Source organism: Narcine bancroftii, chromosome 5, assembly GCF_036971445.1.
Source record: "Narcine bancroftii isolate sNarBan1 chromosome 5, sNarBan1.hap1, whole genome shotgun sequence".
Classification (NCBI taxonomy): domain Eukaryota; kingdom Metazoa; phylum Chordata; class Chondrichthyes; order Torpediniformes; family Narcinidae; genus Narcine; species Narcine bancroftii.
Window position 1 is genome coordinate 52207590 of NC_091473.1, and position 25566 is coordinate 52233155.

The window sequence follows — 25566 nt, forward strand, 5'->3', positions numbered from 1 at the left end:
GAAAAAAAATGAAGTGAATATATGCATGAAGTTCCTCGATCAAAAAATACATGCTGCCCATCAGAGCTATCCTCTGTCCTTGGACACATTGAAGGAAGTGGTTGGGTATTCATGGTTGAGAACGAGCATAAAGGGGAGCATTGAGAATCCCAAAGCCATGCATTGTGAGTGCACACAGCTCCTGTGTACGCTGTGGGCCACCTCACACATAGTGGAGGAGCTTCTACTGTTAACATCAGAAGCCACAAAACCAAAAACAGACCAGATTGGAAGAAAATCGTGATCGGTCATTAGGGATTTCGAAAGAAGATACAAATGGTTTCATATTTAAAAGATAGAAACATGTTTTAAACTGATCCTAATGTATTTCAACATCACTGCTGCTATGGAACAGAGTTGCAAATATTGTTAATGCAAATGCAACAAGTATCGATTGTACTAAAATGGGGCAAAGTGAAGAGGCAAAAACTTGAGGATCACTTGGGTTTAATGTCACGATAGCACAAGGAACACAATGTAACAGAAATGCATTTAAAAGATGCAGGATGTGAAAGTCAGATAGCTAAGACTGACGTGGAACAGTAAAGTCTGTAGAGGCTGGGGTTAGAGGCAATCTACAGAAGTGCCGGAGAAATCTCCTGAACTTTCCCAGCACTTCCCCAGAAAGTCTCCCTGCCAGGATATTGGTTCTCCTCCTGATCAGATGCAACTCATCTCACTTGTACAGGTCATCCTTCCCCAGAAAAGGTTTCAATGATCCAAGAACTTGAAACCCTGTCCCCTGGACCATTCCTTATGCCACTCATTTATCTGTGCTATCTTCATGCTCTGACCTTCCCTAGCTCATGGCACCAGGAGCAATCTGGACATTACGCTCTCGTATTCCAATCTTACTTCCTCCGAATGTTCTGCCCTCCATAACAATCCCAACCTCTCCATCAAATCCACAGATAAGGGTAGTGTTGTTGTGGCCTGGCTCTCAGGCACTTATTCCTACCTATCCCTACCACAGGACCCACCGTGGCACATAAAGCGAGTGTCTCCAACACCATCTCCAGCCTCATCACCTCTGGTCACCTTCCTCCCACAGCTGCCAACCTCACTGTCCCCCATCCCTGCACCGCTCGTTTCTACATCCTATCCAAGATACACAAACCCAACCACTCGGGTAGACCCATTGTTTCCGCTTGCTCTTGTCCCACTTAACTAGTTTCATCTTACCTTGACTATCTTTTCCCATTGGTCCAATCCCTCCCCACCTACATCCGCAATACCTCACATGCCCTCCATCTCTTCAATGACTTCAGATTCCCCGAAATAGACCACCTAATTTTTATGATTTAATGCATCTGGTGCTTTTCTACATCGGAGAGACTGGATGAAAATTGGGAGATCACTTCGCTGAGCACCTTCATTCCATCCGCTACAGTTACAGAGACCTTCCAGTAGCCAACCATTTCAGTTTGGTGCCACACTCCCACACTCACATGTCTGTCCATGGTCTTATGCATTTTCCCACCAAGACCTCCCACAAATTGGAGGAACAACACCTTATTTCCCGACTGGGCACTCTCCAGCCAGATGGCATTAACTTTGACTTTTCCAGTTTCTGCCAACCTGCTTTTCTTCCACCTCCCCTTTCCCTTTCCAGTTCTCCTCCCTCCCTTCCCCCTCCCTTCACCTTACCAACCCTCCTCCCCTAGATCTCTGCTGTCCCCTCTCTCCCTCCCCCCCTACTCTTTTGTTCAGATGCCTATCGACATTTTCTCACACCTTGATGAAGGGCTTAAGCCCAAAATGTCGGTGACTTATTTTTACCTTGGCGACATAAAGGGCACTGTTTGACCTGCTGAGTTTCTCCAGCATTGTGTTTTTTTTTACTTCAACCATGGTGTCTGTAGATTTTTTGTGTTTTACTCCAGAGATTACCACCTTGGAGGACCTGCTATTTTTGAGAGGAGAAGGAAAGAAAGGTGATGGGGAGCTGAAGGAAGAGAGTCAGAGGGAGAGGGAAAGTGAAAGACTGAGGGGAGGGTTACTGGAAACTGAAGCCTTATGATTGAGAGACTGTTGAGATGGAATATAAGGTGTTGTTCCTCAACCTGGAAGTACAGGAGCCCATGGACAGACATCAGCATATGAGCGGGCTACTCCTGTGCACAAAAATGCTGGAGGAACTTAGCAGCTCGTGCAACGTCCATGGAAAAGAACAGGCAGGTGATGATCTGGTTTTGAACCCTTCTTCAGGTATGCAGAATATCAGGCAGATGCCCGTAGAAGAAAGTGTGGGCAGAAGAAAGAGAGGAAGGGGGGAGGAACACAGGCTATCCTGGTAGTTCTATCACCTCTCCGGTTCTTTCTCTTCCTCCCACTCCTACCTGTCTCCACCTTTCACCTGCTTGCCTGTGCACCTCTCTCCTTCCTCCCTCCCATCCTTCTTATTCGGGCATAAATCACAAAAATCTGTAGACACCGTGGTTGAAGTGAAAAAAAAATGCTGGAGAAGCTCAACAGAACAAATAGTGTCCTTTGTGTAGCAAAGGAACAGATACATAACCAACATTTCAGGCTTGAGCTCTTCATGAGAGAACAGGCACCTACCTGATTTTTGTCACTCAGGACTCAACCACCTATTGCTCTTCCTGGATACTGTGCTGCTGAGTTACTTCAGCACCGTTGTCCCCTGCCTCAAGAAACCAGTATCACATTTGATTTTCAAATGGGCAGCTTTATGGAATTTGTCCAGCATGCTGGATGCATGCTGTGGACTGAATTGAATAAATGTGTGGCTGAAGGGGTAGAGAGTCAGAAGAGATATTCCATGTCACTGAAAGAGATATCAAATGGTCAGGCAGAAACTCACAATGCAGGAAAATGATCACACACTACACAGCCCATGCTACAAGAACGGCTGCCTTCATGCTGTGCTTTGACAAAACTTGCAGATGTAATAGAGGAATTAGTTCACTAGAGTGTGCTGCAAGACCCAAAATGAAAGCATCAAACAGTTATGCTTAACAGTGTTTGCAACAAGAACTGCAGGATGGATCCTTTGGAAACAAACTTGTTATCAAAGATCATCTTCAAGCTTTGCTTTTCTCTGTACAAGTTCTGCGACTGACCTTTGCAGTTTAAAGATGGTTCAAACTTCCCTCATTTTTTTCTGTCTACCTCCTGATAAAAAACAAGCACAGTACAAGACAATCTGTTCTAGCAGCCACAACTTCAGACACAACATCAGTGAAAGGAGCAAAGCCAAGTCAGAAAGCTGGACAGATACACCTCATTGCATCTAAATAGATCCATTCATGGAACATAGAACACTACAGCACAGTACAGGGTATTCTGCCCTCAAGGTTGTGCCACCCCATATATTCCTTAAAAAAATACTAAACCCTCCCTTCCCTGTAACCCTCTATTTTACTTCCAACCATATATTTAAGAGTCTCTAAAATGCCACTAATGTTTCAGCCTCCACCACCATCCCTGGCAAAGCATTCCAGACACCCACAACTCTTTGTGTTAAAAAAAAACTTACCCCTGATGTCTCCCCTAAACTTCCCTAATTTCACTTTGTACATATGTTCTTTGGTGTTTGCTATCCTGCCCTGGGAAAAAGGCACTGGCTGCCCACCCTATCCATGTCTTTCATCATCTTGTAGACCTCTATTAAGTCTCCTCTCATCCTTCTATCCTCCAAAGAGAAAAGTCCCAGCTCTGCTAACCTTGCCTCATAAGACTTATTTTTCAATCTCAGCAACATCCTGGTAATTCTCCTCTGCATAGTTTCCACATCCTTCCTATAGTGAAGTGACCAGATCTGAACTCAATACTCCAAGTGTGGTATCACCAGAGATTGTAGAGTTGCAACATGACCTCAATTCCCATATTATTGAAGCCCAATATCCCATAGTCCTTCTTTCCTATCCCATCAGCATGTGTGACAATCTTGAGGGATGTATGGATTTGGATCCCAAGGTCACGCTGTTCATCCACACTCCTAAGTAACCAACTATTAACCCTGTACTCAGCCTTCTGGTTTTCTTTCCAAATTCGGTCACCCCACACTTATCTGGATTGAACTCCATCTGTCACTTTTCCGCCCAACTCTGCAATCCTATCTCTATCCTTTTTTAATCTACGACAACCTTCAGTAACATCCACAACTCCCCCAACCATTGAATCATCCACAAACTTACTGACCCATCATTCTGCTTCTTCATCTAGGTCATTTATAAAGATTACAAGGAGCAGGGACTGCAGGACAGAACTCAACTAAACTTTACTCTTTCTTTCTTCTTCTTTCTTTGGCTTGGGTTCGTGGAGGAAGATTTATGGAGGGGTAATGTCCACGTCAGCTGCAGGCTCGTTTGTGGCTGACAGGTCCGATGCGGGACAGGCAGACATCACTACAGAACTCCACTAGTCACTGACCTCCAGGCAAAGTATGTTCCTTCCATGATTCTCTGCTTTCTACCTGCAAGCTAATTTTTTATCGATACAGCCAAGGTCCCACCAGTTCATGCTTTCTCTCCCTCTACAACTCTTCCAGAGAGGGCGACCCTATAAATTTCTACACATCCCTTGCTGCTGGCTTTTCCATACACACATGCCTCTTAATGAACTTGTGTTGGGACACCACCGGCCTACTGCAGGGGGCAACCTCTGTACCTGCAGGAGTGTACCACTGACCTACTGCAGGGGGAAATCTCTATACCTGCAGGAGTGCAATCAGTCAGCCTGAATGGATCAAGCACCACCCGGTTGGGTGTCAATCACCCTCCGGGATATAAGCCTGTGCTGGCCTCCGAAGTCTCACTCAGAGTTATTGCAGCTACAGCCAGCCTGGCTTTGTGGAAGTCTTTGTGGATTAAAGCCTGATGTACAGTCTGATAACAGCCCACCACAATTTAATCCACAATTTTTCCTGTGGCTATCATGGAAAAACTCCTGAGCGCAGGGAGCCTTGAAGTCGACCCACGCCACTCGGAAGCCCAGACACCCTTCGAGATCTGGCAGCACGTGGTCAAGGCAATCATTGCGGCGCATGCAGGCGGCATCCTGGACTCGGATCGGAAGAGGCTGGTCCTACTCTGATCAAAGCTGGGTCCCCACGCCTTCCAGGAAACCAAAGGCTGCTCCACGTACAAGAGCACAAGGGATACTCAAGAGAACTTGTACAAGCCCTCCATGAATGCAGTCTGTCCAAGGTACCTCCTCAATACTTGAGACCAGCAACCCAGGGAGACGGTTGAGTCTTACCTGGGACACCTGTGGGAGTTGGCCCGACTGTATCTGGCTGAACCCGGGGTAGGTGCAGAGGAGGTTGAGAGACTGATCCGGGACACCTTTGTCAGAGGGCTATGCTCGAGGGCCATCTGGCAGAAGCTGCTAGAAGTAATAACTACACCCTGACCAAGACAGTGGAAGTGGTCCGAACCCTGGAAGCTGCAGCCCTGCACATCAAAGCCTTCGATTCCAGGTTCTGCTAGGCTTCCTCATGGCCCTCTCACACTGCTGCAGCAGCCTCAGACTGAGCTGGGGAGGAGAACATCGCTGTGGCGGGCACCTGGCGCCCCTGTAAGTACTGAAGGTCCTGGTGTGGGTCAGACCGACGATCGTGCCAAACTGCTCGGCTAGGAACCAGTACTGTTCCTGATGTGGCAAGAAAGTCTACTTTGCTAAAGTGTGCCTCTCAAAACCAGCTGGCAGCTCAGTGGCCCTCTATGACTTCCCCACCTCCTCTGCGGACCCCTCCATGTGCACGTGCCGGGCGGTGCCATTGTCCCCGCTACGACTTCTGCCTTCCCCGACTCTGTTGGTGCAGCATCCGGCTCCACCAGCAACGATTGCAGTGTGTGCCCCGAGCACCTGGACCAGGCCCCTGCCCTCGCCAGCACTGCTCGCCGAGAACTACAGTGGGCGTGACGTCACTTCCGGCTGATGTAATTATGTCACTTCCCTTGGCACAATGAACACGGCTGGGGAAGGAGGCCAGCCATGTGGCGGGCCCCCATGGGCCGCCGCCATCTTGGGCCAGGAAGCGGCTGACACGGAGGGCCCCCAATGACGACGGGGATGACGTAGTCAACATGGGTGATGACCAGGCCACCCCACCGATGCACCCCATGCCTCTGGACATCATCAGTTGCTGCACGCCGCACCCCATGACCGATGTCGATGTGGTCAACATGGGTGATGCCCTACCGACACTCCCCATGCTTTTGGACACCGTAAATCGCTGCACACAGCCGGAGAGCAATGACTCTGACCCTAAGGTGGTCCTGGCTGCCACCACTCTGACAAGGGACATCCCTCATGACCTCAGGCGCTCTATGATGGACGTGCAAGTCAATAGGCAGGTAACAAAGTGCCTGTTCGTCATTGGAAGCACTGAGAGCTTCATTCACCAGAGCGTGGCCCACTCGATCGCCCTCACTGCCAAGGATAAGACTGTTGGTATCCTCGGGCGCTGCTCGGCTGATATAACTGTGGGAGGGGAGACATATACGGGGTTTAGGCTCCTGGTCATGCCCAAGCTCTGCGTCCCAGTCCTCCTGGGCCTGGATTTCCAGTGCCACCTGCAGAGTGTCATTCTTGCCTGGGTGGTGGGGGGGGCCAATCTCCACTCATGTTACACAGCCCTAGCCAATCTGCGGCCTCTCCACACTATGCATCACCCCACCGGCGCTCTTCCCATATCTTACACGAGGCTGCAAGCCGATCGCTGCCAGAAGTAGGCACTATTGCGCCACAGTCAGAGACTTCATCAAGGCAGAGGTGCGGTGACTCCTGGCAGAAGGTGTCATAGAGCCCAGTAAAAGCCCTTGGAGAGCCCAAGTCCTGGTGGTCAAAGGGGGAAGTAAGATGAGGATGGTCGTGGATTACAGCCAGACCATTAACTGGTACGCCCAATTGGATGCTTACCTCCTGCTGAGGATAGCCGACATGGTCAACAGATAGCCCGCTACCGGGTTTTCTCCACGATTGACCTGAAGTCGGCGTATCACCAAATTCCCATCCACCCAAAGGACAAGCCCTACACCGCCTTTGAGGCGGACGGGCGCCTGTACCAGTTCTGCCGAGCTCCCTCTGGGGTCATGAACGGGGGCTCCATCTTCCAGCTGGAGATGGATCGTATGATAGACCGGCACAAGCTAAAGGCGACATTCCCGTATCTGGATAACGTCACTATCTGCGGCCGTGACCAGCAGGACCATGAAGCTAACCTGGAAAAATTCCTCCAGATGGCTGCGGAGCTGAACCTCATTTTAGCACCACCCACCTCTCTATCCTGGGGTACATCGTGGTCCATGGGGTTGTCAGCCCAGATCCTGAAAGGATGCGCCCATTAATGGAGCTTCCTCTCCCCCCCATGTGTCCTCCACAGGGGCCTTGGCCTATTATCCTATTACTTGCAGCGGGTCCCTCCCTTCTCAGACAAGGTCCGACCACTGGCACAAGCTACAACTTTTCCCCTCCCACCCGAGGTGCAGGCAGCCTTCATCCACATCAGGCAGGACATCACGGATGCCACGATGTAGGCTGTGGATGAGAACTCCCCCTTCCAGGTGGAGAGTGATGCCTCCGAGGTAGCCCTTGCTGCTACCCTCAAGCAAGGGAGGTGCCCTGTGGCTTTCTTCTCTAGGACCCTCCACGGCTCCGAGCTAGGGCATTCCGCCATTGAAAAGGAGGCCCAGGCGATTGTGGAAGCGGTCCGCCATTTGCGCCACTATCTGGCCGGCAGGAGATTCACCCTCCTCACTGACCAGCAGGCCATGGCGTTCATGTTTAACACTACCCACAAGAGCAAGATTAAGAATGACAAGATTCTGCACTGGAGAGTCGAGCTGGCAACCTACAGCTACGACATCCAGTACTGCCCCGGAAAGTTTAATGACTCCCCTGATGCCCTCTCTCGGACCTGCGTGTCGATGCACGACAACAGGCTGCATTAATTGCATGAGTCCCTCTGCCATCCGGGTGTCACCAGGTTGTACCACTTCATTAAGTCCCGGAACTTGCCGTACACCATCAGGGACGTCAGGGACATGACTGAGGCCTGCCGGATCTGCGCGGAGTGTAAACCCCCCCATTTCTTCCACCCGCCCCAGGCCCATGTTGTAAAGGCCACCGGCTCTTCGAGTGTCTCGGCATGGATTTTAAAAGGCCCCTGCCTTCCATGAACCGAAACATCTCCTTCCTCACGGTAGTGGATGAGTACTCACGCTTCCCTTTCGCTGTCCCTTGCCCGGACACTTCCATGGCCATTGTCATCAGGGCCCTGGAGCAGATCTTCACCATGTTTGGCTACCCTGCTTTCATCCTCAGTGACCGGGGGTCTAGTTTCATGAGTGATGAGCTGTGTCAGCACCTGACGCCGAGGGGCATCGCGACTAGCTGCACAATGAGTTATAACCCGAGAGACAATGGGCAAGTGGAACGCGAAAACAGGGTGGTCTGGAAGGGAGTCCTCCTGGCTCTCAAGTCAAAAGGGTGGGCCATTTTGTACTGGCAGGACGCCCTCCCCGAGGCACTCCATGCTATTTGGTCACTGCTGTGTACTACTACCAATGAAACCCCTAATGAACGTCTGTTCGCATTCCCTAGGAAGTCAGCGACTGGAATATCCCTCCCAGCATGGCTCACATCTCTGGGACCGGTGCTCTTGCGTAAGCATGTATGAACACACAAGGCTGAACCCCTGGTCAAGCAGGTCTTCCTCCTACACGCGAATCACTACGCCTATGTTAAGTTCGGCAGTAGCAGGGAGGACACCATCTCAACCATGGACCTGGCACCAGCAGGAGCCCCCACCACTCCACAGCAATCTTCAGTCCAGGATGCCATCGACCGGGCATACATCCCCGTCCCCAGGCAGCTATGGGGCGTGCAGGACCTTCTTGACCACCAGGGGCCCACTTCAGCCCAGCGGGATGAACCTGCACCCCCACCCTCCATGCGGCACCACACCAATCACACAGACCCCTGCCACCAGACCCCTCACTTCCCCTCCGACCAGTGACCAGGAGCCAGTCTTACGACAGTCACAGAGACCCCGGCAGCCACCGGATGGTCTTAATCTGTAAATATTGTATTTTGTATAGTGGGTATGATTCCTTGTTACTGCCCCCCAACCCTGGGACAATTTTAAAGAAGGGGTGAATGTGGAGATACACCACTGGCCTACTGCAGGGGAAAACCTCTGTACCTGCAGGAGTGTAAGGGGACAGGACAACACCTGGCCAGCTGTCAATCAGTCGGCCTGAATGGATCAAGCCCCACCTGGTCGGGTGTCAATCACCCTTTGGGATAAAAGCCTGCACCGGCCTCCCAAAGTCTCACTCAGAGTTACAGCAGCTACAGCCAGCCTGGCTCTGTGGAAGTCTTTGTGTATTAAAGCCTGTTGTACAGTCTTTACCTTGTGTGTGTCTGATTCTGGCTAACAGTGCACCACAGAGCTTGCATAAGGAATTTAGCCAATCAATCAAAATTTTAGTCGATCACTAATTTCCAAATTCTGTGCTCTTTCTATAGTACGCTCCCCAGCAGCAATTGAGAGACACAGAAACAAATGGGTTAATTTTAACAAAATTTATGAATAAACGAACAATAATAGAATTAACCCAATAAACTTAACACCTGAACATCAGGCTTAATGGCAACTTTCTATGAACAACAGGTTAATATACGACGCATGTGGAAAAAAAACCCAGACCATTACAGTCCAAGATCAAATGCCCTGAAAAATCAATAAAAATCCCCCAAAACAAAACCCTGAAGTCAGTTACATCGTTTGTCAGTTAAGAAGGACCAGCTCACAGATCTGGTCTCCAGGCTTGGGATTATTTGTTTTCTTGCCCACTGGTCTTTTAGTCTGAGGCTGTATCCAGATGACTGTGGTCTCTATAGACTTTCAACCCTGTCAGGGGAACACGAGACTTGCTTGAGTTTCGAACATGGCAACAACCACCTTTCCTTCCTTCACTCAGGAATGTTCGCAGTGACCTTCTAGTCACCACATGAGGTTCATGCCTCCGAACCCTTCCTTAGGGTTACCAAGTGACCTTCTTTTAAAGCCCTCCTTAAGGTTAACAAGTTATCTTCTGTCACGCAAGTCCTCTCCTTTGGATACCCTGCCTTGAGTAGTCCCGTGACTCCTGCCACACAAAGTTATCCTCTTGAAAGGGGACGGGAGATTCCCTGGTAAGCCCCACACACACTCTGGGTATCAGAGTTCCCCAAATTGCTGTTAGGACAACAGTGCTGGCACTTGTAGACAAGTAGCTTTTTCCACTGGACTACTGGATGAGCACACTGACATATACAGCTCCAGACAGCAGTGTTAGCACTCATGAACAAAACAACTCAGCATGAGGCTTGCTGAAGATGCTGGGTGTGCACACACAGTCAGACCGACTGACTGCCTGCAGTCCAATCCACTGACTAACCGCTTCAAAACCAGCACGCTGGGCTTTTTAAACTGCACAACACGTGCTTCCAGCTCTCCCCATTGGTGGAGAGAGATTAACAGCTTCAGGCTCGCTCTCCTGCGAGCCCACAGAGTTCCAGTGCGTGGTTCCTGTGCTTTGACAGCTGTGGTAGCCCAGCGCTACTACAGCTCCTAGCAGCTATCAAATCCTCTGCAGTAGGTTCAGTCCTGTCTTCAATCAAAAGTAAAATTGTCCAAGGCACATGTTACCTCCTTTATCCTTTAGCAGCCCCACCTTCATTCTTATCAACTTTCTGTTCTTCACATACACATAGAAGGCATAGGCCTTCCCACACCCTCTTTGAGCTCTCTTAAGTCCTCCTGGCTACCATATACTTCTCATGTGCCTTTTCTGTTTCCTAGATCTGATGTAAACTTCCTTCTTCCTCTTGACTAGCTGCCTCACCTGTTTTGTCACCTGTTCCCTTTTCCGACCATCGTTTCCCTATCCCATTGGGACAAACGTATCTTGAACCCAGCATGTGATCCCTAAAGTTCCTCCACATTATTTCTGTACTTTCCCCTTTGAACACCCGTTTCCAATTTACTCTCGCTAGTCCTTGCCTCATCCCATCGTAATTACCTCTTCCCGAATTGAACACTTTCTCATTTTGTCTGCTTTTATCCTTATCCATAGCTATGGTATTCACAAGTCACCCTGAGTTAAAGTCAAAACCAGCAAGCAGATACCTAACAGAATGCAAAGGAGAAGTGCAAATTATTACAGATTCTTGCAGCCAGCACAGTGAACTCAATGCCCACAGTACTAAATCAGAACCTAAAACACGGCAGTGTATGTTGGAGTACTGGATCTGGTGCCAAGTGTACTTGGCATTGCCAAGTGTAGTATTAAGCTGCACATGGATCCCACCGTGTCCTGTGATCCGCACACTAGATCATTGCACTGGCAGCCCCAACAGCATCTTTGTTGTAAATAGCAGAATGTCTGTAAGAGAAAGAAAAAGCCTGGAGCTTCATTGAGAGTGGTAGAAGACTGTCTTATTGATTTAAGTAAATCCTCTGCAGTAAATCTCTTTAACTCATGAATAGCTTAATAATTAGATGTGTCAACTCTCAATGAAAACCCAGAATTTGTTGGGTTGCATTCTTGTGCTAACTTGATTATTTAATTAGGGAAGGGGAAAAAGAGATGTTACAATTGACAACGACACATTCGCAAATGTGAGGGAGGACAAAGGGGAAGATCGGTTCTGGGTTCCATGAAGTGACCTTGGCATAAGATTAGCCGGGAAAAATTTGGCCTCATGTGGAAAGGTGTTCACAGTTGAAGAGCTGGTTGACAAAGTTCCCCACAGGAGGTTAGGAAAAAAGGTGGAGGCATTAGGTATAAATAAGGAGGTAGTGAAATGGATTCAGCAGTGGTTGGATGGAAGGTGTCAGAGAGTAGTGGTAGAAAATTGTTTGTCCAATTGGAGGCCGGTGACTAGTGGAGTTCCTCAGGGTTTGGTCCTGCGTCCACTATTATTTGTTATATATATTAACGATCTGGATGTAGGGGTAGAGAATTGGATAAGCAAGTTTGCGGATGACACAAAGATTGGTGGTGTTGTGGACAGTGAGGTAGATTACCGTAGATTAAAAGGTGATTTAGGAAGGCTGGAGATGTGGGCTGAGAAATGGCTGATGGAATTTAATACAGAGAAATGTGTGGTGCTGCATTTTGGAAAGGCAAATTTAAATAGGTCATATACATTGAATGGTAGACAATTGAGGAGTGCAGAGCATCAAAGGGATTTAGGAGTTATGGTAAATAGTACCCTCAAGGCTGATACTCAGGTAGATGGTGTGGTGAAGAAGGCATTTGGAATGTTGGCCTTCATAAATCGGAGTATTGAATTCAAGAGTAGGGAGGTTATGATGAAATTGTACAAGGCATTGGTGAGGCCAAATTTGGAGTACCGTGTACAGTTTTGGTCACCAAATTATAGGAAAGATACAAACAAAATAGAGAGAGTGCAGAGAAGGTTCACGAGAATGTTGACAGGATTTCAGGGTCTGAGTTACAGGGAAAGGTTGTGCAGACTGGGGCTTTTTTCTCTGGAGCGTAGAAGATTGAGAGGGGACTTGATAGAGGTGTTTAAGATTTTAAAAGGGACAGACAGAGTAAATGTGGATAGGCTTTTTCAATTAAGAAAGGGGGAGATTCAAACTAGAGGACATGGTTTAAGATTGAAGGGGGAAAATTATAAGGGGAACATGAGGGGAAATTTCTTTACGCAGAGGGTGGTGGGGATGTGGAATGAGCTTCTGGCAGATGTGGTCGAGGCGGGATCATTGGTTACATTTAAGGAAAGACTGGATCATTACATGGATAGGAGGGGACTAGAGGGGTATGGACCGGGTGCTGGTCAGTGGGACTAGGAGGGTGGGGATTTGCTACGGCATGGACTAGTAGGGCCGAACTGGCCTGTTCTGTGCTGTAAGTGGTTATATGGTTATATATGGTTATATAAGCTCCTGTGATGATGCAATACACAAATGTGCAGGAGAAACTCAACAGGTCATGCAGCATCCATGGGAAGTAAAAGGGTAACCAACACTTTAGCACTGAGCCCTTTGTCAGGTGGAAGATAAAAAGCCAGGTACCTAAAAAAAATGGGGGGAGAGGAGAGAGGAAGAGGCAGAGGGAAGAGCGCAAGCTAACAGTTTAGAGGTGGATTCAGTTGGGAGGGTAGAAGAGAAAAAGACTGAGAAGTGATTGGGGAGAGGGTAGCTCTCTGACAGGAGAAAGAAGTGAAGTGGTTGGAGACCTGGAGAAAGGGAGTCAGAGAAATAGGGAACAAGAGAGTCACAGGGGAGAGGGTTTAACAGAAATTGGAGGTCAATGCTAATGCTGTCTGTCTGGAGAGTATCCAGACCGAGTACAAGGGACCCAGGTCTGAAGCACTGATTACCCCTTACTTCCACGGATGCTGCATGACCTGTGGAGTTTCTTCAGCACATTTGTGTATTGCTCTCGACCCAGCATCTGCAGACTTTTCTTGTTTAACTCATGAGAAGATGGGTCCCCTTATGAGGTGGAGCAGAAAACCCAAAATAGGCACAACATGGTCAGATTCATGGTCAGGGTGTGGGGTGACCCGAGATCCAAGACAAATTCTCCTCCCACTAAATCTTCTGCTATCTTACCCCTCGGAAGTTGAGGACCGGAGATTTTGCATTGTAATAGAAGCAAAGGTGCTGCTTGATTTCACAGCTCCTGCTTCAGCATTACCTTTTCAACACAGTTCCAATGCCAACACACTCCTTCCTGCATAAATCACAGCTGCTGGAACATTTAATTAATCGTCTTGTCTCAGACTTATTTCAATTAATTAACAGGACATCTGAAATTATTATTATTAAAAGATAAATGAGCCCAACACTGAGGAGATTGGTATAATTAACTTACTAATGAAAGGATTATGTACTTGTGCTCATTAAACAACAGAGGCTGAGAATAACTAATGTAGATTAATTAAGGAGCCAGGCAGCAAAGTCACATGACTTATGGAATATTATCAGAGTGGTGCACCAGGATTGAACCATCTTGAGGTCAGAAACAGTTTGCAGCAGAAATATATCAGAGCACTATCTCAACTTTAATCAACAGCAGTACCTCAATGAAGACAAACGAGGGAGGACTGAGACAACTGCCAAAATATCAGAGCAGGAATCGAAGTAGAGACGACCTGAACTGGTTTCCTCTTGCAAACTTTGCTTATATCGACCCAAGGCCAACTAGATGTGGTTGTAGGCAACAACATTCAACCTCCTTGCTCACCTGTGCTGCTGGTGAGTTCACTCTACCCTCTTGTATCTTACACCTTTCTGGATCTTCAATCAACCCACAAGGATGCCAGATGCCAACTCATCTTCCACAGAGAACAAACTACGGGTGCTTGTCAAAGGCCTTCATGCCTCAATCAATGTTCAAAATGGAAATACTGAAACGCCTGGAGTGATTTCAGCCTCATGCTGAGCGCTATCAAAGAGATCACCTTAACAAGAGAAAAGAAGGAAAGATCTATTGGATTTATTGACTTTATGACCCCTTGTTATCTCTATAAAAAAAGATGGGGATTTGATTTTTTTCTTAGTAGCTCACTTAAATCTTAAGAAGATCTATACTAACATCAAGAGGAACTGAGATTCTCCAATGCATGCTTGCAGTCTTGGATTATATTGGAATCACCATTTTTCAACTGATGTGGGTGAAGGGGAATTTTTCCTCTTTTAGAAGTCCTGTATCAACACTGAGCATTCCCCAGATTCGGTGGTCCCTCTTACTACACCTTTCTGCAATAATAGATGCTAACCCAGCAGGGTTAGCGTGACACATTCAATTCCTGCCACGGCTGTCTTTTGCGTCCTTGGTTGATGTAGCTGCATCTGTGTAGTAAACAAGAAAAACTGGGGAGTGAAGGTGGAGAAAAATTTTTAAAAATGGAATCAGCATTGGATGAATGTGAATCAGTGGTTTGAGGTTAGTGTGGACATGGTGGGATCAAGGACCTATTTCTCTGCTGTCTCTTGGAACTGGACAAGAGAGAAACTCATCCAAAGCTCATCACCTGGCATGCCAGCCAATTCCTCTTCTAACTTTTTCACAAAAGCATCCAGCCTTATTTTGAAAGATCAGAATGTTACTGCTTCCACTGCCAAGACCAATAAACAACGATTGTTACAATTGAATTATAAAAATTCCTCGCGGTACCTTTCAGATGTTTTGATTTAAAGTCACACACCTGCCTTCGCTCCCTTATTTTTTTTTCTGCAAGCAATATTGTCATTTTATTCATTCTTTTCCATGTTTAAAATAATCCAAACTTGATGAAGCCTCCCCTCACTGTCTTCTTTGGGTTTAACTCATGATCACGGGCAAATGGAGTAAGCTTATCCCCATTAATTTCATGTGCGATATCCTATCAACGCGTGCTGGGAGCAAGAAGTTCTGTTGAATTACAGCTTGGTCACTGAACGGGTTATAAATATTGCACAGCTGAGCTATGGGATAGCAGAAATCATTCTATGCTCACCCTAGGGAATTACTAAAGGCCACTTTAGAAATAATTAAAACTCACACTTAAGAAATGTCCAATTACTCATTAAAATATAATCAATGCTAGTTATAATTTATTCCGGTATCTTGTTCCAAGAAGCTCAACTTCACCACGTTCAAAAAATGTCCCTAAAGTGATTACTATTGAAGATATTTTTTGATTTCATAAATTGAATCCTTTTCATTTCTTTGATATCAGAACAACTGATACCAGTTATTAGGTGTTCCATGGCACAATAAAAAAGTTACAGTATCCCTTTTATTTAATTTTCTTTTTGGCGATTCTTGAATTTGTCGAGAACAATGTCAGTTTGAATGAATAAACCACTTTTTCAATTATATATGTGGAACAATTGGAGATGGGGCAGAAAATATGATGAATTGGAGGAATGATGAAGGAAGATAGAAGAGATTTGGACACAGGAGAAAGAGAAGACAGACTCAAGGGAAAGAGGGGATTCATATGAGGGAGAAACAGGAGGGAGAGATTACAAACACTGGGGGGAGAGGGGTCAGACACAGGTAGGAGAGGGTCAGACACAGGGGGGAGAGGGACAGACATGGGGAGGGGGTACAGACATAGGGGTGACAGGTCTAAAATCACAAGGTCATAATGGAAGTTAACGGAGAGAGGGAAGAAAATAGGTAAAGAATAGTCGAAGGAAAGAAAAAGAAAATAGAATTGAGAATGGGAAATAATTAGATTGGAGGGAGACAATTAAGAAAAGGATGGAAAGAACAACAAAGGGAAAATAGAATATGATAAAAAGAGATTGAGATAAAAAGAAGTGCTGTGCAGGGAAGAATATCAAGCTTGAATCAAGAAAGAGACAAGAAGTCAGTGGAAAAAAGAAAGGCACCATTGACATGGAGTAATTGGTTTCCTTGCTTTTTAGTGATGCAAGATTTTAATAACCAATGCCTTCTGGAGGCTGGATTTCACAATCAGTCAATTAATCTCAACGGGTAGTCATAGCCAGATGATCAAAGGTGACAACTTCACTGATTTCAGCTTTATATGTCCCCTGCATGTGGGAGGTGTCAATAAGAGACACCAGGAGTTTATCAGTTCACAAATTGTATGTTCAAGTTTGCTGATACATACCTAGTGGGACAGGTTACAGAATTCAAAGGAGATATCAGAAAGGGATGGGGTCCTTGTCACAGTTCATCCCCAGCAGCAGCATAACACAGGACTCTCTGATCTGGCAATGGACACAGAGACGCACATCCAGAGCTGTTGGAAAATCATCAACTTGGTGAAAGACAGCCTTTGGTCTGCCTGAAACTTGTTGGTCTTCCAGCACAGTGAGATGTTAGTGAGGCAACACTGCTGACTGGAACATTCCAGGCTGCAGGAGTACATGCTGAGGAATGCACTGAGGCTTGTCTCAGCCAACATGAGAGCTCTATGGGTATGACCACAATCTAGAGTTTTTCTGGAATATTGAGGGGCTGAGGCTGGAGAAGAAGCCTCTAAGACGATGGAGAGGGAAGGAGTAATTACAAATGGGCTACAGCGCAAACTCCGGGAGATCCAAAATGAGTGGTGGACTAGCCTCGCCAAACGAACACAGCTCAGCGCGGACATTGGCGACTTCAGGGGTTTCTACGAGGCTCTAAAGGCTGTGTACGGCCCCTCACCCCAAGTCCAAAGCCCGCTGCGCAGCTCAGACGGCAAAGTCCTTCTCAGCGACAAGATCTCCATCCTCAACCGATGGTCAGAACACTTCCAATCTCTTTTCAGTGCCAACTGCTCAGTCCAAGATTCCGCCCTGCTCCAGCTCCCTCAACAGCCCCTAAGGCTAGAGCTGGATGAGGTTCCCACCCTGGATGAGACATATAAGGCAATCGAACAACTGAAAAGTGGCAAAGCAGCAGGTATGGATGGAATCCCCCCAGAAGTCTGGAAGGCTGGCGGCAAAACTCTGCATGCCAAACTGCATGAGTTTTTCAAGCTTTGTTGGGACCAAGGTAAACTGCCTCAGGATCTTCGTGATGCCACCAACATCACCCTGTACAAAAACAAAGGCGAGAAATCAGACTGCTCAAACTACAGGGGAATCACGTTGCTCTCCATTGCAGGCAAAATCTTCGCTAGGATTCTCCTAAATAGAATAATACCTAGTGTCGCCGAAAATGTTCTCCCAGAATCACAGTGCGGCTTTCGCGCAAACAGAGGAACCACTGACATGGTCTTTGCCCTCAGACAGCTCCAAGAAAAGTGCAGAGAACAAAACAAAGGACTCTACATCACCTTTGTTGACCTCACCGAAGCCTTCGACACCGTGAGCAGGAAAGGGCTTTGGCAAATACTAGAGCGCATCGGATGTCCCCCAAAGTTCCTCAACATGATTATCCAACTGCACGAAAACCAACAAGGTCGGGTCAGTTACAGCAATGAGCTCTCTGAACCCTTCTCCATTAACAATGGCGTGAAGCAAGGCTGTGTTCTCGCACCAACCCTCTTTTCAATCTTCTTCAGCATGATGCTGAACCAAGCCATGTAAGACCCCAACAATGAAGACGCTGTTTACATCCGGTACCGCACGGATGGCAGTCTCTTCAATCTGAGGCGCCTGCAAGCTCACACCAAGACACAAGAGAAACTTGTCCGTGAACTACTCTTTGCAGATGATGCCGCTTTAGTTGCCCATTCAGAGCCAGCTCTTCAGCGCTTGACGTCCTGCTTTGCGGAAACTGCCAAAATGTTTGGCCTGGAAGTCAGCCTGAAGAAAACTGAGGTCCTCCATCAGCCAGCTCCCCACCATGACTACCAGCCCCCCCACATCTCCATCGGGCACACAAAACTCAAAACGGTCAACCAGTTTACCTATCTCGGCTGCACCATTTCATCAGATGCAAGGATCGACAATGAGATAGACAACAGACTCGCCAAGGCAAATAGCGCCTTTGGAAGACTACACAAAAGAGTCTGGAAAAACAACCAACTGAAAAACCTCACAAAGATAAGCGTATACAGAGCCGTTGTCATACCCACACTCCTGTTCGGCTCCGAATCATGGGTCCTCTACCGGCACCACCTACGGCTCCTAGAACGCTTCCACCAGCGTTGTCTCCGCTCCATCCTCAACATCCATTGGAGCGCTCACACCCCTAACGTCGAGGTACTCGAGATGGCAGAGGTTGACAGCATCGAGTCCACGCTGCTGAAGATCCAGCTGCGCTGGATGGGTCACGTCTCCAGAATGGAGGACCATCGCCTTCCCAAGATCATATTATATGGCGAGCTCTCCACTGGCCACCGTGACAGAGGTGCACCAAAGAAAAGGTACAAGGACTGCCTAAAGAAATCTCTTGGTGCCTGCCACATTGACCACCGCCAGTGGGCTGATAACGCCTCAAACCGTGCATCTTGGCGCCTCACAGTTTGGCGGGCAGCAGCCTCCTTTGAAGAAGACTGCAGAGCCCACCTCACTGACAAAAGGCAAAGGAGGAAAAACCCAACACCCAACCCCAACCAACCAATTTTCCCTTGCAACCGCTGCAATCGTGTCTGCCTGTCCCGCATCGGACTGGTCAGCCACAAACGAGCCTGCAGCTGACGTGGACTTTTTACCCCCTCCATAAATCTTCGTCCGCGAAGCCAAGCCAAAGAAAGAACAGTAGTGGCAACGGTTCTCTGTTACAAGTTAGAGGATTAATGTTACAATGTTCAGTAATGAAACACCTGGAGAGCAAAGATGCAAACATTAGGATGCTCTATATCGACTACAGTTTCGCATTTAACACCATCATCCCCTCAAAACAGATCAGCAAACTCTAAGACCTGGGAGTTTATACCCCACTGCGTAATTAGATCATGGATTTCTTCATCTCCAGAGCACTATCAGTGAAGATTGGTAAGAATATCTCCTCCACAATTTCCATCAGTACCAGAGCACCACAGGGCTGTGTCCTTGCCACCTGCTCTACTCACTTCACACCTACGACTGTGTGGCTCAGTATGACAGCAACACCATCTACAAATTTGCAGATGATACCATGGTAGTGGGTTGTATAAAGGAAGGGGATGAGTCAGGATACAGAAAGGAGATTGAAAACTTGGTTGAACGGTGCTACAACAACAACCTCACACTCAATATCACCAAAACTAAGGAGTCGATTGTTGACTTCAGAAAAGGAAAGCCAGAGATATATGATCCAGTAATCATTGGAAGATCAGAGGTGAAGAGGGTGAGCAAATTTAAGTTCTTGCGAGTCACTACCTTGGAGGATTTTTCCTGGACCCAACACACCAATGGCATCATGAAGAAAGTATGTCAGTGCCTCTACTTCCTCAGGAGTTTGTGGAGGTTTGGTATGACATCAGAAACCCTGGCAAAAAAGCCCTCCAAATGGTAGTGGACACAAGATATCAGAGGCAAAACTCTCTACACATCTACAGGGAGCACTGCTGTTGGAGGGCAGCAACAATCATTGAAGATCCTCACCACCCTGCACATGCTCTGTTCTCTCTGCTGCCATCAGGAAAGAGGTCTAGGTGCCACAAGACTCACACCATCAGGTTCAGGAACAGCTGCTACCCCTCTACCAGCAGACTCCTCAACAACAGACTCAATCAGAAACTCATTTAAGCACTCGTACTTGTGCACCTGATTGATTTTCTTTTTGTTCTCTCTGTATTGCACAGTTTGTTTACACTTCTTTGTTTGTTTACATGTTTTACACTGTGTACTACCAATTAGTGGTAATTCTGCTGCGCCCACAGGATAAAGGAATCTCAGGTTTATATGTTATATCATCCATGTACTCTGACAATAAATCTGAAATAAATAAAATGGAATGTATATATGAATATGAAACTAAGGATGCCAAAAGCTTTGCAGGGTTTTCCTTTGTGCAGTCTTTTTGGAAAAAGAAAGTAATGTGGGAAGAGGTTTGATTACTCCTTTACGTTGATTCCATCTCTCCGTGTTCCAACATTCACCACCACTTATCCTATGATTTTCTGTTTTCAAATTCTCCCTTTTATCTCTTTACAAACATTGATAAACCTGCTGTACAATTGTAACATATTCTTAGGTTTATTACAGGATTCCAACACTAATATATTTTCATGATATTTATTTGTAGGTTCTGACACCAATTTTGATCCTTCTGCAGTTCAAATGACTGTCCCTGATGTCTGTACTATTTTGCACCTTTTCAAGATGTTCACACATAATATTTGATATGCTTTTCAATATTTACATGTTGTGCCAACAAGTTTAAACATTTCAGCATTGCTCTCCACCTCGAGATGTTAGATATTCCACAGAGGAAGGTAGAAGTGGAACAGGAAGCAGAATTAATGTCAATATTCCATCAATATCTATTAAGGCAGTTGGTATTGTCAAGACACAAGTCATAGTGAGTTTCTCCCAGAAATCAACTCCTTTGAATCAATTCACATTTAAGCCAAATACCACTTAAGATCTGGGATATATGAGTCTATTTCCAAGCCTTTGAGACAACCAGAAGGAAGATGTCTGTAGACTTTTTAAATAAAGTGAAATTATTCTACATTCATCACCTTAAAAATATAGATAATCAAAGAGAATGGTGAAAAATAAATACCCGTACACACAATCTTCGGTCTATAACATTTCAAAACTTCTTTCACATCTGATATTCAATTCTTGGCACAAAATATCAGAATTGTACAGAAAGCAGCCTTCCCATCCCTTGATGTCTTATTTTCCATTACAAGTTCGAAAGGAGCAGGAATCGAATAGAATCGGGTAACTTTGGATTTCATCTAACACATGCATTATAAGATGATTAAGTACCAAGCACGTTTGATCAGAATGCGGGACTGTAGAACAGCAATTTAGGATCAATTTTACCTGGTTCCTGTTTTCTATCAAATATAAAGAAGCATTCACTTGGAAAATAACTCTGAATGGTGAATGCTTTTAAAAGGTACTGCTGGAATTTCATTGGTTGGATAAAAAATATAGATTGCTATATTTTGCATCAGTATGTTGTGTTACATGTTACCATCAACCTGCTGTGTTACATGCCTGTATTAAGACAACTTAATTACTGCACAGATTTCAAAACTTATATTCTACTTTTGGAGTAAAAACTCAATCCTGGAGAAACTCAGCAGGTCAAACAGTGTTCTTTATATATCAAAGATAAAGAAACATAATCAACATCTTGGTCTTAATCCCTTCATCAAGGTATGAACAAAATGTGGACAGGTCCCCCAACAAAATGCTGGGGGGAGGGCGGAAAGGACAAGGGAGGGAGGACACACTAGCAAACAGGGAGAGGAGGATGGCTGTGGTGGAGAGGGAAGGGATAAGACAATGTTAATGCTACCCAGTTGGAGTGTGGGTAGATGGAAAATCAGGTATTGCTTCCATCTGGGCACTAACATTGACTTGCCCCGTTTCTGCTGGCCTGCTCCTCCTTCTCTTCCTTTTCCCCACCCCTCTGTCTTCTTTCCTCTAGCTCTCCACCCACTCCTTTCTCTATTCACAGAGCCAACCCCCTCCTAATGTCTGCTGATGCATGCTCCCTCCCTTATCCACCTCCTGCCTGTGGGACTGTGCTCCTCCCCCCCACCATTTTGTTCAGACGTCTGCCTACATTTTGCCATTTCTTGATGAAGGGCTCAAGCCTGAAACGTTGGTTATATATCTTTATCTTTGCTATATAAAGTATGCTGCTTGAGCTGCTGAGTGTCTCCAGCATTTTTTTAAAACTTCAACCATGGTGTCTGCAGACATTTGTCTTTTATTCCTCTGGAGGAGATAACTGTGCAAGAGCTTGGTTCTGGTGCCCAGCACAAATTCTGGACACTGCCAGTAATTTCTCAGACATTCACTGTGCATCAGCAAATGTATCTAAATATCCCCATTCTCTCACTGGTCCCTTCCCTTAGCTCTCTACAGTTCAAACCTGCTACACGTGGTCACAGGCACCAGATCTCCCGGTAACTCCCCAGTAGGCTGGGGTCTGATGCGGGGGAGGTTGGGGACCATCATTCTGTCCAAAGAATTTCATCCCATTTCTTTGTCAGGTTCACGGATTGGGTTCATTCTCAGACCATACTCACTGCACTCCATCTCCTGTGTCCCAGATGCAGCTTGGTTCACACTTACCTGTCTCGACCTTGGACATTTCTGCTCGGTCTGTGATGGTCACCCTCTCCAAGCTGATCAGGTAATCAACAATCTTTACCCCAATTGCAGGCTCGGAATGGTCCCATTCCAAGACCACCAGTGAGCTGCTTGGCTCGTGGGCAGGCGACAGCCGCAGACTGGGGAAAGAAAAGAAAGATGCTGAAAAATATCAATGGGAACATCTAATGGGCACCAGTTCAAGATCAGGAATAAATACTCAATTCTTTACAATTGGCTTTTGTAAAATTGTGATCAATGTTAAACCGTAGCTGTAGCTGGCTGAAGAGTTTTTAGGGCTTTGAATACCAGCAATACTTGAGATCTTCCTACAGTGATCGGTTTAAAGAAGCATCTTGAAGGAAAAGAGGTAAAGTGAAGCAGTAAAAGTGATTTCCAGGGGCTGGGGTCCATGCCATGGAGAAATAGAGCACAGAGTGAGGTGCTATAACCCATCAAATCCACACCTACTTCCAAACCCCTTCCACCTCCTCAAGTTTTCCCACCATCATCCAGACCACCATTTCTTCTTACCGCTCCCTTTGGGTAGAAGGTACAGAAGCCTGAAGACCAGCAGCTCCAGGTTCAAGAACAGTTATTTTTTTCCAACGGCCATCAGGCTCTTGAGGCTCCCTGCCCATAACAACCGCCAGGAAATCTGTACACATTACAGAAATGTCACTTTTTTTCCTTGCCCCAACTGCAACTGTGAATATTAGTTTATCTATCCTTAGATATTTATTATCTCTTATTCTATCTTGGCATTTGTGGTAATTTAATTTATACATTTGTAGTTGACGTGGCTCACATGTCTGTTTGGCTGCAAGTAAGAATTTTGGTGATTCAATACAATAAACTCGTTGATGTTGACTTTATACACTTATCCTTATCAAATCTATATTATTCTCTGCACATTCTGAACAACTTTATCCTGATACTCCCTTGTTGCTGATTCCACACACTGGGAGAATTCATGGTGGTCAATTCACCTCCCCACACATTTCTGGCATGTACACATGATGAAATTTGCTCAGACACAGGCAGGACATACAAACTCCATGCAGAACTCATCGGAGGTCAGGATAGATGCTGGACTGATTGAGCTGGCAGCAATGATCGCTGCATCAGTTTGGTGTGTTACATGTTTGCATCAGTGTGGTGTGTTACAAGTCTGTATCAGTGTGATGTGTTAGATGTCTGTATCAGTGTTCTACATTACATGCCTCTATTAATATAGTGTGTCTGCATGTCTGCAGCATTGACCATCAGAACCAGGGTGATAGGTGGATACATGCAGTACAAATGCAAATTGATACAAAGTAAGATTTTGGTGGAGGGAGGAATGTTGGAGGATACCAAAAAAGTGAGGGGGAATATCCAGAAGGGACCAAAGTACAATAATAATAACAGCCACATCTTAACATGGAAAACATCCCAAAGTGCTTCACAGAAATATCATTAAAACAAATATCTAAAAGAATAATGGAGTTTTATAAGCACTTATATTCAGCCCTTCAAAATGCAATCCCATTTGCCTGCATTTGAACTACACCCTTCCATAAATCTATTCCAATGTCTTTTCAACATCATAATTGCACCTTATTCAATAACTTCTCTGGTAGCTTAATGAGACTATTCTCTCACCCTAAACCAATGCCCTCTATTTCTAGAATAATTCTCCTTGAGAAAAAGATCGTGAGCATTCATTTTATCCACACCCTTCATGATTTTAAATACTTCTGTTGATGATAGGCCATATTCCAGGCGAAATGGGTCTGAGCTAATTTCTCAGGAACATTGGAAAGGAGAGAGAGTGGCAGGGTTTGGGGAAGGAATGACAGTGCACTGAACTGCAAGGACTGCTGCCAATGGCAAACCAACTCCCTTACAGGATTATTAAGGAGTCAGAATTGGAGAAGTGGAGGTATCTCCGAGAGACAGAGGGTGAAGGTGAGGCCATCTGGAGATCTAAAATAATCTGACGAGAAATTAGATGTTAGGTACTGTTTCAACAGGAGTGGATGGGAATAAGTATAGAGGTCATGAATGAAGGGAGAAAGAGACCTTTTATTTGTTGGGACTTTGTATACATTTGAGACTTGATGACTTCAGTTTTACAAAGGGGAGAACAAAGAAAACCTTCTTGGGATACAAATACAAGGCTGAGAGAGCCACAAAGTGTTTGATGTCAGTTGTGGATATTGAGGACCCGCTGAATCCAGAAGTTACAAATGTATGTTTCACTAAGATATTATGGTGTTGCTGTTGTATCACATCTCCAGCAACCTGGCTTCAAACCTCACCTCCTGTTCTCGTTATTGAGTTAGCATGTGCTCCCAGTGCCTGTGCAAACTTCTCTTGAGTACTTCTTGTTTCCTTCCTTATTGCAGAAACATCTTGATGGGTAAAATAGCTCTTGGAAATGATCTGTGATGCAGGCAGCAAGTAGGAGAAGAAGGAGGGAGTTGATGGACAAGTGAAAGGGAACAGGTTGCAGGAAAAAATGTTGGAGAATGGGAGCAACAAGAATGATCTGCGATCATTCCTTCAGTGAAAATATGAGGAATATGGGAGGTGAGAATGGTGAAGGCACACGATCCAAGCAGGAGATCGAACGTGAATTGGAAAGCCCTGACTAGATGTGCTGAATATGGAAATGTATTGTTTTAAGCCACCACAATGACCAGGTTGGAGGTTGGTATCAGTGATGAGAGGATGCAAGTTGATTGACAGATGGCTACAGGAAGTCGGAGGCGGTTGAGAGATGGATGATAAGTTCTTCCCAGTGGACATTATTAGAGGAAGGAGAGGTGGCAGGGATGAATCCTGAGGGAGAGAGAGAGAGTGCAGGGAGAGAGGTGGAAGTACTACTCAAGGGT

At 46.1% G+C, this 25566-nt stretch overlaps 1 protein-coding gene across 10 annotated transcripts in view; it reads right to left on the reverse strand.

Moving 5' to 3' along the window:
* astn1 (astrotactin 1) overlaps nucleotides 1-25566 on the reverse strand; it is a 2519376-nt gene that overhangs the window by 39302 nt on the left and 2454508 nt on the right. For all 10 annotated transcript variants that reach the window (XM_069937468.1, XM_069937469.1, XM_069937467.1 and 7 more), the window contains one exon: nucleotides 22670-22827. In XM_069937468.1, the coding sequence (XP_069793569.1) occupies nucleotides 22670-22827 (158 nt within the window). The remainder of the gene's footprint in view (nucleotides 1-22669; nucleotides 22828-25566) is intronic.